The sequence below is a fragment of the Triticum aestivum genome, chromosome 1A (genome assembly GCF_018294505.1).
Source record: "Triticum aestivum cultivar Chinese Spring chromosome 1A, IWGSC CS RefSeq v2.1, whole genome shotgun sequence".
NCBI lineage: Eukaryota > Viridiplantae > Streptophyta > Magnoliopsida > Poales > Poaceae > Triticum > Triticum aestivum.
The window spans coordinates 539120936-539134286 of record NC_057794.1 but is presented as its reverse complement, the minus strand read 5'-3'; the positions used below and the strand labels follow the sequence as shown (position 1 = coordinate 539134286).

General features: G+C 40.0%; 1 protein-coding gene across 1 annotated transcript; it reads right to left on the bottom strand.

The window, feature by feature from the left end:
• Nucleotides 1–4068: 4068 nt before the first annotated feature.
• On the bottom strand, nt 4069–5981 carry LOC123044969 (zinc finger MYM-type protein 1-like). The gene is made up of 2 exons (XM_044467893.1): nt 4761–5981; nt 4069–4465 (listed from the first exon to the last, which is right to left on the bottom strand). Exons 1-2 carry the CDS (start codon nt 5979–5981, stop codon nt 4427–4429), a joined length of 1260 nt encoding a protein of 419 aa, XP_044323828.1. The 3' UTR covers nt 4069–4426.
• Between the last annotated feature and the right edge of the window lie 7370 nt (nt 5982–13351).

The window sequence follows — 13351 nt, the reverse complement described above, 5'->3', positions numbered from 1 at the left end:
TGACAGACTCCATGAAAGTGTCTTTTGGCCAGGAGACGTTGGCCAGCTTGCTCACCATGGCGCCTCCGCACTCCGCGTGCTGGCCATCCACCACCTTCGGCTTCATATTGAAGATTTTGAGCCATAGCCCGAAGTGGGGTTGGATGCGGAGGAAGGCTTCACACACGATGATGAACGCCGAGATATTGGGAAAGGAGTTAGGGGATAGGTCGTGGAAGTCTATCCCGTAGTAGAACATTAGCCCGCGGACGAAGGGTTGGAGTGGAAACCCTAACCCGTGGAGGAAATGAGGGATGAATACTACCCTGTCGTTGGGCTTCGGTGTGGGAACGATTTGTCCCTGGGCTGGAAGGCGGTGGGCGATTCCCTTCGCCAGATACCCGGCCGCCCGAAGCTCGGCAACGTCCTCCTCCTTGACAGGGGTGGCCATCCACTTGCCTTGACCTCCGAATCTGGACATGGTTGGGTGCTTGCTCGAGTGGGAAACAAATGAGAACTTGGGCGCTGGAGCTCAAGAGTGGAAGGGCAGAGGAAGAGAGAAGGCGTGGGTGAAGAAAAGGGATTCTTATCTCCTTATGAAGGCGGTGAATATTGAATGCCTCTCCACTCGCTTTGAAATTCGCCTACTCTCAAGGGCTGTATAAACGGCACGGTTGGGTTACCCACGCCCGTATTGATGAGGATCCCGCAATAAGGGGACACAAAACTCTGCTTTGACAAGACGTGCCAATGGAAATCACATCTCGAAACACGGGATGGCAGACAAAACGGTTTGATATAGTGACCGGGCAGACGTGATGTCATGTTGTAAAAAAGTTGTCAGCGGATTGGACTCGTGGAATATTATATTCTCTCTACGGTTGTGTGTGGTGTGTGTTACAGGTCTGGACACGTCGATACGCCCAAAGACTATCTTGGAGTTCAGAGGAAAGAACCCGCCTTGCAATGCCGAAGACAGATCTACGCGTCGGATATGTTGTCATTGAAGCCAGGTTCAGGGGCTATGAGGGAGTCCTGGACTAAGGGGTCCTCGGGCGTCCGGCCTGTTAGCCATGAGCCGGACTGATGGGCTATGAAGATACAAAGACCGAAGACTGCATCCGTGTCCGGATGGGACTCTCCTTGGCATGGAAGGCAAGCTTGGCGACCAAATATATAGATTCCTTTCTTTGTAACCGACCTTGTGTAACCCTAGATCCTTCCGGTGTCTATATAAACCGGAGGACTTAGTTCGGAGGATAGACATTATCATAACCATACAAGCTAGGCCTCTAGGGTTTAGCCATTACGATCTCATGGTAGATCAACTCTTGTAATACTCATATTCATCAAGATCAATCAAGCATGACGTAGGGTATTACCTCCATAGAAAGGGCCCAAACCTGGGTAAAACATTGTGTCCCATGTCCCCTGTTACCATCGACCATAAACGCATAGTTCGGGACCCCCTACCTGAGATCCGCCAATTGGGACACTGACATTCGGCACTGCGTTTTCCCATGTTTCCAAGAGTATTTTACCAGCAGGTACAAAAATCCTCGAAATTTCCCACAAGCCCATTCGGTAGCCCGGTATTGGACCGACCCATCCCCAAACTACACGCTGAAACCCTCTAGTACGCGTGTGCGAGGATACGCGAGCTAACCCTCGCGAAATTTCTTCCCAGACCGTGAAACCCTTGCGCTGCCTCCTATGCCCTCTGCCCTCCGTCCTCCGTCCAGAACTTCGCCATCTGCTCGCCTTCTTCGTCGACTCCGTCCAGGCCGAGCCAGAGCATCCGCCGGTCCTGCCTCGAATCCGGAAGCTTCTTGGCTCTTGCCGCCACCGCCATCCATGCCATGGCCGCCGTTGTACACGCCGCCTCAGCCCCTGCCGCCTCCGACATCCAAATCCTTCTGGCAACCTAGCATTTTTGCCGGCAAGGACTGGTTCCACCTTATCCCTCCCCTCCCCTCCGTGTAGGGTTCCACTCGTTGGTCTCACCGTTGGTAATATCAGTGTGTAATCTTAGTTCTTGCTAATATGACTGGCTCCTATGATTCTTTGACGGCCTTGTGTAATCTTAGTTCTTGCTAATATGGCCTTGAATTGATTTATATGTTGTTTCCTTTTGATCTACATTTGTATTCGAACCTGCAGTGAAGAACTGGTCTCTTATAACATAAATCGTAGGGGAAATCCTCCTTTTCGTTTTTAATGATTCTTCATTACCATATATCTGAGTGAACTATCTTCATTTGTATGTACTGATGATACTTGTAATGACAACAACTGTAAATTGACAATTAACAATTGGATCAGCTTCCTGAAAGATTACTCCCATATTTTTACAGTATTACACCTTGTGGCTTTACCATTCAATGTCTTTAAGGATGCTATGAACCGTGAGATCTTCATAAATAGTGCCACTGATGATAAAGTGACCGTTGTTATGTGGCTTCGGAGTCGGATGTCCCCATGAGGTATGTTTGAATCATCATGAGGTATATTTATATTTCCAGTTTAAGGAACGAGCATTTTGCAAAGAGCGCACTTGTGCGAGTTTATTCTTGTAATTAACAGTAGTGATATTAGTGGGCTATTTGCCCTGTGAGCTTACTGTAGATTACCTTTCAGCTTAGTGTTCATCTCTTGATTTTGAGTGCCTTCTTTTGCATGCATACAAACAAAGCAGTTTGTGTATTATATGTCATGTTGATTGTGCGGGACAGAAAGTTCATTTTATTGCAGAATTAGTACTTACCGCTTGCTAGAGATTGGTTGCATGTGGTGTGTGTGTAGTAACAGATTGCAAGTATGAAGACTATCCCGCTCAAAGTAATTAATCATCCTACATGATAAATTATTGTCTCTGTTGAGTGACATAAAAAGGGATGGGGGAATCATAGTGGAATTTAGGTTAGTGATTGCTGCTCCAATTTCTTGGTGCCTTCCTGCAGCTAGTACTAGGAGTATTTGCCTACTTGAAGCATACACAGACCACAATTGTTTCTAAACAGGCTTCACTTTGCATTGCCTTATTTCGTGTAGACCTAGAAAAACTAGTGAGCAACGACAAGAAATGTTGGATCATGCATATCCCCCTGTTGTTTATTTGTTTCGTTCCTTTTCCTTTTTGATTGATATTGTTGCGCTGCTGGCTATATTTAAGATGTGTACATGCAGCTGGAGTGCGATCGATTTGTGATCTTGAAACTGTGGGGGTTCCTCCTCCTGTGCAATCTACTCCAGTTCATCAAAGTAGTTAATCTTATGTTTTTCTTTCGTGAGCTCACTATACCCTTTCCCCCTATGCCCCGATCTGATCAACATTGCCTGGCTTGTATGCCTGATCTTGTGTAGGTGCGCTCTCTAGCCATTGATTTCTGAAAAGAAAAAGTTCCACTGTCGTCTGCGTCCGTGTGTTTGGTCCACTGTCGTCTGCGTCCATGTGTTTGGTCCACTGTTGTACAATAGTTTTCAGTTTGCTGCCGAGTACTCCAGGCAGAGAGGGTTTCAGTCGTTGTAAGTGACATCAAACAAACAAACCCATTAGCAACTACTTGCACTTCCTTTTTCAAAAGAAAAAGATTCAGCACTGTGTGTCATATTAGCATATGAGCACGGCCAAATTAGATGATTTTATTTGCAAGAAATAGACAAAAATTGGCATAGTAACAATGTGTTCAGAATTTTTTCGCTCTTGTACAGTTCACGAACAATTATTGTGTGCCAGACTTTCTTGCTAAGCATAGCCTCATATTAACATGCTTGCCTGATTGTTGCTTCAAGTACAAAAAAGCACGTTCAACCTTTTTTTGTTTCATCAGGTTCTCAGGCACCCGAGGAAGCAAGACTAGATACTTTTGGCCACTCAAAAACTGGATGATCGTGACATCGAAAGAACAATTCATCTCCATTACAACATCATTCTCGTCCTTTTTTTGGTATGTGATAATGTCATGGTTGTGATGAACCGTTGTTGCTATGATGAGATATTGATTCCAAGTCATGCAAAATTAAGTTGTTCCTGTGATCAGTGGCGGAGCTTGAAAAAAAAAGTTGGGCGGGCCAGAGAGCATAATATTCTTCAAATTCTAAAGCATATATACTTTCAATAGATATAGTCAGTACACCTTCTGTTCACATTGAATACAAGATGAGCAGATGCATATATATACATATATACTACCGAGACCAAAATAAGCCATAACATTTGACCATATATACTACTCCAAACCAAAATAAGCCATACCATTTGACCATCAGGCAAAGTTGTGTGGAGTTACATACTACAAATCAGCATTCCGTTCCTTCGCGCATTTGAAATCTTCAATGATATCTTCATAGCTGTACTTCTCCAGAAGTTCACCCTCTATGTTAACTAACAAGTTATTGGCAAGAAAGTCATCCTCCATTGTATTGCGCAACCTTGTTTTAATGATCTTCATACTGGAAAATGCACGCTCAGCACTCGCCGTAGAAACTGGAAGGGTAATGAGCAAACGGAGTAATCTTTCAATCAAATTGAAGACAACATGTCTTCCTGACTCCACAAGGCATCGACAAAGATCAATCAAGTTTGATATATTTCTCATATATTCATCCTTGGAAGCATCCAAAACAAAATGTTTTAGTTGTAGTTGTAATCCATAGATATCTTGTTGGGGGAAGTCTGCTGGGTAGTACTTTTTCACCATGTCACATATATCACTAGCTTTAAATCCTCTAAATTTGTTTCTAGGAATCAAGGTGGCACTAGTGGTTAGAAGATCCATTACCTTCTCATTGAACCTATGATTTAGTTCAAATAGTTGAGTGTCCAGTGTTGCATAGAATATTTCGACTCGAAAGTAATGCTCCTTGGTTAGCTGATTGGGTTGATGGCGGGCACGGCCACCACGCATGATGTAAGCTTCCTCAAAGTCAGGAATGACAATGGAGTGGTTTGTGCAGAACTCAACAACTGTGACAATAAATTCTTGGTAGCCATCATCTGATCTTAGTTGTTGGAGACACTCTTTAGTTGAGGAGACTAAACGAACAGCATTCACAATATCTTGTGACTTCTTCTGTAAAGCTTGGCCAAGCACTTCGGTTATCTCAAATATCTCCTTCATCAAACACAAGTTAAATATGAACTCGAAGGAGGACAAGTAGCCGAAACAAGTGTCGGCATCTGCACGCAATGAGCCAATTGATCTATCGGCTGCTATATCTTGGATGACAGAAAAAACAGCACCAAACATCTTCATAAGGCTGTAAACTGAACCAAAATGAGAACCCCACCTTGTGTCTCCTGGTCGCTTAAGAGTATGAATCTGATTTGCCCCTTGTCCTGTCTCAATATTGGCATTAGCAATTGCATTTTCAAGTTCAACTAGTTGGGCTTGATGGAGCTGATCATGTCGCTTTGAAGATGAGTCAACGGTGTTTATGATATAGAGCAGTTTTTGGAAGAACTGAGAAATAGAAACCACTTCTTTGGATGCATCAACAAGAGCAAGTTGCAAGCGATGGGCATAACAATGGGCATAACAATGGACATAATAAGCATATGGACATTCTTGGAGGAAAAGAGCTTGAAGTCCATTCAAGTCACCTCTCATGTTGCTAGCACCATCATAACCTTGTCCCCGAAGGTTCTGAATGTCAAAACCATGGTTGGTTAAAGCAAAACTCAATTTGTCTTTAAGTGTCAAAGACCTTGTGTTTGCTACATGTATCAAGTCAAAGAACCTCTCTTGCAAAATACCACCTTTATCAGCAAATCTAAGAACCAGAGCCATTTGCTCTCTCTTTGCTACATCACATGTTTCATCCACTAATATAGAGAACTTAGAATCCCCAATTTCCTCACGGATATGATTCCTGATTTTAGATGCAAATATACTCAAGATCTCCTTCTGAATTTCTGGTGATGTGTATTTAGAACCATATGGAGCATTCGCCAACACACATTTGGCAATATCAGGATTGAATTCAGCAAGAAGCTCCACCATTTCAAGAAAGTTGCCTTTATTCTTTGACTCGGGTCTTTCGTCATGTCCTCTAAAAGCACAAGATTGAAGTGCGAGCCACTTAACCGTTGCAATTGAAACTTTCAGTCTGAGACGGTTTCTTTCTACTTTCTCCTTGTCCTTAACTACCATAATAGTTTCTATGTGGCATGATTTATTCAGCAAGGCTTGGCCATCTGTGAATGCATTATTGTGTGGTGAGCATGGTCCAGAGCCCATGTGGGTTAAGAATGCACAATGTTTTCCAGAGTTAACTCTCTTCCAACTGTCAAATCCATCTACTGTGAAGACATGAGAACCACCTCGTCTATTCTCATTTTTACTAGAGACAAAGCAATACAAACAATAAGCACGATGTTTGTCCTCCGAATACTCTAGCCATTTCTGGAAATTGTCAAACCATTTGCACTGGAAGCGGCGTTGATGCCCTTTTTCACCAGAAGGTTTATAGGTCTGTAGCTCAGGTTGCATAGGACCTAACATCAAATATGCTCTCCGCACACTATCTCTTTGTTCGGGTGGATATTGCCAAATTTGCGGGCGTAATCCTGGGTCTCGCTGCAAGAACTCGACACCTCGAAATGTTATAGGTTCATTTGCATGAAGACCTTCATCTTGGCTCTCTGGGTGTGGCTGTTCAATTTCAAGCATTGGCAAAGGCCCTTTTATTATCCAATTATATGTGTGGCAAATTTATGTCGTGGTTGTGATGAACTGTTTTTGCTATGAGGAGATATTGAAGTCATGCAAAAAATTGATTTTGATCATCCAACAGTACAAAGACCCCACCTGTCAAACAATATTTTTATGTGCAAGGAAATGTGAGGGATTGGGATGGGAGGGAATGTGGGGGATTTGAGGAGACTGGGATGGGAGGGAACATGGGGTTTTTGAGGGGATTGGGATTGGAGGGAATGTGGGCGATTTGAGGGAATTGGGTGGAGGGAAGGGGATCACAAAATCTCCTACAATCCCCAACCTCTTTGGGGCTGGAAAAACCCTTGTACCAAACAAGGCCTGATGGTGGAAAACCGCCTCGCATGAGGGGGTTACAAATATGGGGTGTTTGTAGCTACAGAGACAATGGCTATGGAGTTGATGTTCTGAGCTATCACCGGCCTCACCTTATAAAGGACGAGAAGGCCTAGGGTTATGATTACCTTTGATCCAAAATATTTCCATGATTTTTTTTGCATAATTGAATTGAGAGATCAAAGATATTATGTTCATTCATTTTCGGAAATGGAGTTGGGAGTTGATGTGAGTGGCTTGAAATAGGTAGTGTCATTTCTTTTGCATTTTGAAGCATTTTACAAAGACTAGATGACTCATTGTCCCATGACACAAAGGCCAAATGCACTTGAAAAGTTAGACGAACTACATGAAACTTTTTTTGAAATTCATAAACTTCGTTTCAAAGCATCAACGAATATTCTTCAAAGTGTTCTAATCATTTTTCTATGTCTTCATGACTAATTCTTAAGATTATCTATCCACTTGTGGTATTATTTTTTAATAATTCCGAAAGTGCTCAAAGCATTATAGAAGTTTAGTAGTCAGAGTGTTTCACATTTGATTTACATTTATATACATAGAGAACACACCTTTTTAGTCGCCTAGACATAAGTTCATACAAATACAAAAAAAAATGTTTATCGCTTGGAATTAAGAAATACACATTACCTACAATATCTCTATCTAGTACAAACATAAGAAGAATATAAGCTTGTAAAATGAACTAACATCGTAATTCAACATAAACATCAAAGCAACAGTGATTCACAACCCATAGTTTCCCTTACGATGCTTGTAGCCGCTTGACCATACATCGACCGCCTTGCATTGAGGGCGAAGCCCTTCACTGAGGACTGGTTGGAGAAAAGGTAGTCCAACACCTATTCCTTCATCCTGAATTTGACCCCCAACATGGGAGAAATGAAATACTAGAAGGAAACAAAAGCAACAGGAAAAAATCAGATCTCTCAAGCAAACAAAACAACAAGCTAGATTGTTTTTCAAAGAAACATGTATAGAGCATGAACATGTGTTAAACATAGAGAACAACGTGTATATTTGCATATGTTTGGTAGTAAACATCATACCTTCTAGATGGCGCCATCATCATCATGTTTGAACTCCATGCGCCAACCATCCGAGAGACAATCTAGTGGCTCCTCTGCACCATCTTCCACCTTGTCCTTGACATCCTATGGTAGTTTCACTTCCTCACCATATGATAACAACTCTTCCATTCTCGCAACTCCGAAAACTCCCCAGCTTCCTTTTCGACCCCTCTTCTTGTTTTCTTAGATCTGAAATAGCACAAGAAAGAGATCATTGGTCGAGGAGAGAAAGGGTGGCTAGATAAGTAAACCATGTGCAGGATCATTGTTGGTGTGAGCTAGCATACTCCAATGTGAACCAAGTGAAAAACATTCGGTGACAAGTTTTGACAATTAGTACTATAGAAAATTCATTAAATGTGGTGATAAGAGTAACCTAATTGCATGTAGAGTAAAGTATTACTATTCATTTGGGAGTAAAGTATTACTCCCTCCGTCCAAAAATAAATGTTTCAAGCTTAGTACAACTTTGTACTAAAGTTAGTACAAAGTGGAGACACTTATTTTGGGACGTACGGAGTACTATTCATTTGGGAGTCCGTAAAAACAGGAACAGTGTGGAGAAGAAATATGAGTTGTAAAACATCAAGAGAAAAACAAACCCGCCTCCTTAGTAAAACTGATAGATATGCGTCACGGTCAAATAATGACATGGAGCATAGACACCTTTTTCGCGAATCAATGGAGTATGGACATGTATTCATATTTTTATTCGTGAAGTGTACCCTCTATTATTGTGTATGTTCACTACTAAAAAATAAGTGTTTGTATGTATGTTAATAATGTATTAATTCTCATTAATTTTTGTGGCCAAAGAACAACGAACTTTTTACATCTCATGAATTTTCTTAAATACCTGATTTTTTTATGAACATTTAAAAAATGTCATGGACACTTTTTAAACGTGTGGACTTTTTTAATCCTCATGAATATTTTGTTAAACGTGTGAACATTTAAAAAATCTCATGAACACTATCTAAAAAATTGTCTGAATTTTTTCATGAACATTTAAAAATAATGTCATGAACCTTGTTTACAAATGTGTGAACATTTTTTAAGCCTCATGAATATTTTGTTAAAAATGTGTGAACACGTATTTTGAATTGCGTGAACATTTTTTCCATACACGAAGTTCAAAAAAATGTTCACACACTTCAAAAATGTGTTCGTGCATTCTCAACAATATTCTTCATGCGAGTTCAAAAAGTCTTCATACATTTATAAACAACATTCGTGAACTTAAGAACAATGCTTGTACCATTTAACAAAAATGTCCACATGTTATAATAAGGTTCATGACAATTTTAAAAAATCACGCAATTTAGAGAAAAAGTTCATGACGTATAAAAAGTGTGTGTAACCATTTTCAAAATGTTCACAACATTTACAAAAAATGTTCATGCATTAAAAAATCATGATGATGTTGAAATTTGTTCGCACAACTAAAAAATCATGTGACATAAGAAAATGTTCATAACCATCTAAAACAACTTGCTAGATTTACAAAAATATTGATGAAAATATGAAAACTTGTTTGTTCAACTTTTGTAGCATGTTCATGAAATATAAAAAACATCCCCTCCTTTTTTACAAAAAAGAACATGCAAAAAAAGAAGATGATAAATAGATAAATAAACAAGAAGAAAACCCCCAAAAACAAAACAGGCGATTTTTTAGAGAAAAACAAGGAAAAACCCCTAAAATGAAAACCTTTCAGAAACGTAAACAAGGTTCCCAATACATGGCAATACTTTTTTTGAGCAACAACAGTAGGGAAAACCCCTACTGTAACTCTTTTTCATTAAGATTGGTGGAACATGTACAAATGGCTATATATTAGGTATAGTATGTTACAAATGGTTCACAAATAATCTAACCAAGATTGCACCCCTTCCTTTAAGCTAGGCTTGGCCTTCTTGATGATTGCATCAAAGTGAGATTTGAAGCATGATATGCAATATATTCCTAGTTTTTGACCTTGTTGTAAGAAATAACACTATTCTTGTGCTTACAAATACTCCAACCACCAGCAATCAGGCATTCTTTGAAATATTGGATTGAATATCTCCTCTCCCCATCCATGAGCATCTCTACAATATCATAGTCAGTGTTCCAGTCAAAACTAAGAGAAACACAATTACACAAAACAATTGAAGAAGAGATGCATAAGGTGATCATTAGGCTCATCATCACATAAAACACAATTATTAGTTTCAATGTGGAAGTTCTTTCTTATCGGGAGATCTCTCGTATTTAACCTGTCGTGTCACAGTAGCCAAAAGAAAATTTTTCTTTTTAGGAAAACCACATAATTTCCATATCCATTGGTAAGGCTTTGGAGTATCAGGATTTCAAATAAGTTCCAAATATATTCTTTTGTTGGAATATTTATTGCTATGGCAGTAGAACTGCCAAGTGTCTTTGCTGTTGTTGCAAATCATGCCATTTAAAAGCTTCAACATTATTGTGCTTTGTTAAAAAACGATGGATGGCATTAGTACGTGAAACATACCATAGAAGTCATCGGCAACATAATTGTATGCAGTGGCAACAGTGATGTTTATGTCTTTGGCATATGAGAACAACTGCGGGAATCTTGCTTGAAGAGTCTCATCATCCCACCTATCAAGCCAGAGTTTTACTGTGTTTCCAGAAGCAAGTTTACAAATGCTCATCTTCTGAAATCCTCCAATATAGAACAACAGTCTCACCACCAAAAGATCCAACTCTAGTGGGATAGCTAGGCACCTCAACATCATTACAATATGTACTCCAAATCAATTGAACCCAAGGTATATCATGCTGGTTGAAAACTTGTATAAGAATTTAGTGAGCAGAGCTCTGTTTTGTGTTTTGAGATCTAGAACACCTAGGCCACCAGCTTTCTTTAGGGAGGCATACATTTTTCCCATTTGATCGACCAGACAAGTTCCTTGCTTATTAATTTCTTTTCCATACCAAAGAAAACTTCTACCAATTTTTTGGAAGTGCTCTAAGATTGTAAAAGGTACTCTAATGTGACACATGGCAAAGATGGGGAATGCATAAATTACTAGATGCACCAACCTACCAGAGTATGGCATCACTGAAGTAATCCGAGATAGTCTTTTGTCAAGTCTGGACAGCATAGGCTTCTGATCATCCACTTCAAGAATAGTAGAACCATAGGAGCCCAAGGTAAGTGTAAGCCATAGCTTTTTTTACAACAAAGAATGTTAGTTAGAAACACAGCTATTTCATCAGATATATTAATTGGGAGCAAAGAGGACTTGTTGTACTTGACTTGCAAAGTAGTAAATTCCGAAAAAAATCTTTAGAACATTCATGAGGTTTAATAGTTGCTCTTGTTTTATAGGCATGGTAATAAGTGTATCATCTGCATATTGGATAATAGGATGTCTCATAGTATGCAGAGGAGATGGTGGATGAGCATGTTATTGATGATGATGGCATCAAATTTGGGCCCCAGATTAATGGTTAAATCAACTTTCCAGAGCTAGAGTTGAGATTTTCCACCTACTGCATCATGAGAGCTCTTGTTGTGATTTTACACCTGCTACATCATGTCTTCTTCTTCTTCTTATTATTTGCACCATTATTAGGTTTGCTAATATCACTAAATTATTCTCCAATGATCTCAACCACACCGGCAGAGCTTGATTTTGGAGACTGAACTTGTACTGTCTGTATCTGAAGAAAACATCTCTTACTAGTGCCATTAATGCCCTTCAGATCCAAAATGTTACAATTAGCATTAATTATTTTAGTACCCCCATCTTGGGAATAATGTTCTGTGCATTTGAGGCTAGACTTCCAATCAGACCCTAACAAGCAGACATTTGTTCTAACATACCTTGCATGGTAGTTTCATTGGTTTGCATAGCTAGGGCAACACTAGTAGAAGGAATATCATTGTAATTTATCTCATTGTTATTTGGGACAAAAATAGGATTGTGAATAGTTTGTCGTTCTTGTTGATGTTCTTCCATGGGGACATGAATAAAATCATGGGCATCATTGTCAGTAATCATAGCGGGGCTAGCAGCAGAAGCATTGGAAATCACCTCATTAACAGCATCACAGCCCACAAGAACATAACTGCAACATTTTTCTCTACTGCAACATTGGGGTTTACTTGTTCAACAGCAGCATGAACATCCTCATAAGAGGACCAAGGTTTTCATTGTGAGTACCTATAAAAATTTGTTCCATAGGAATGTTACCCGACACTTCAAAATGCCAAACCCCCTCATGAATGTGAGGGAGAGGATGAGGATTACCCCATTGGGAGGCTGGGGGTCTTTATCACCCCTTGTTATCCAATCAGTTTGTGAGATAAAATATATGCAACATCATCTATATTGCGAAGAACTACAATGCTGATTGGAAGAGTATCCACATTCATAACAATAAACTTCACAACAATTTTGGTTTTGTCTCTTGGATCTTTGTTCCAAATAAAAAACAACGAAAGGTAAAACCTTGCGACAAACTACATTCACATCCCAACATTCAAGGGGGTATTTCATGAGCAATAAAAACACATTATTCATGAAATTAATTAATACAACGATAATTTACACCACGGTCGTGCCTACTTATCTACAAAACAAAATCCCCAATCTGAAATGGACTGTTGCTAATGGCAGTGTCGTGAGAGTAGGCAGTAGTGAATTGGATTAAGGCAGCACTGATGTCGGCTAGGACTACGTCGGTATTTCCCCACAGAGGATGGGATGATGCAGCACAGCGACGGTAGGTATTTCCCTCGATGATGAGACCAAGGTTATCGAACCAGTAGGAGAACCAAGCAACACTACGTAAATAGCACTTGCACACAAATAACAAATACCCGCAACCCGACGTATTAAAGGGGCTGTCAATCCCTTTCGGGTAGCGGCGCCAAAGATTGGCAAACGGATGTGAGAGAGTTGTAAATATTGATAGATCGAATGCCAAATAAAGTAAAGTGCAGCAAGGTATTTTTGTATTTTTTTGGTTTAATAGATCTGAAAATAGAAGGTAAATAAAATAGATCGCGAAGGTAAATAATATGAGAAAGAGACCCGGGGGTTGTAGGTTTCACTAATGGCTTCTCTCAAGAAAAATAGCAAACGGTGGGTAAACAAATTACTGTTGTGCAATTGAGAACTTCAAATAATCATGACGATATCCAGGCAATGATCATTATATAGGCATCACGTCCAAGATTAGTAGACCGACTCCTGC

Excerpts from the sequence above, each read along its gene's own strand:
- LOC123044969 (XM_044467893.1), bottom strand. The coding sequence starts at position 5,981 with ATGGTGGAGCTTCTTGCTGAATTCAATCCTGATATTGCCAAATGTGTG. Across the intron at positions 4,466-4,760 it reads ATCATAGGTTCAATGAGAAG|TTTCTACGGCGAGTGCTGAG; the intron begins GTAATGGATCTT and ends TTACCCTTCCAG.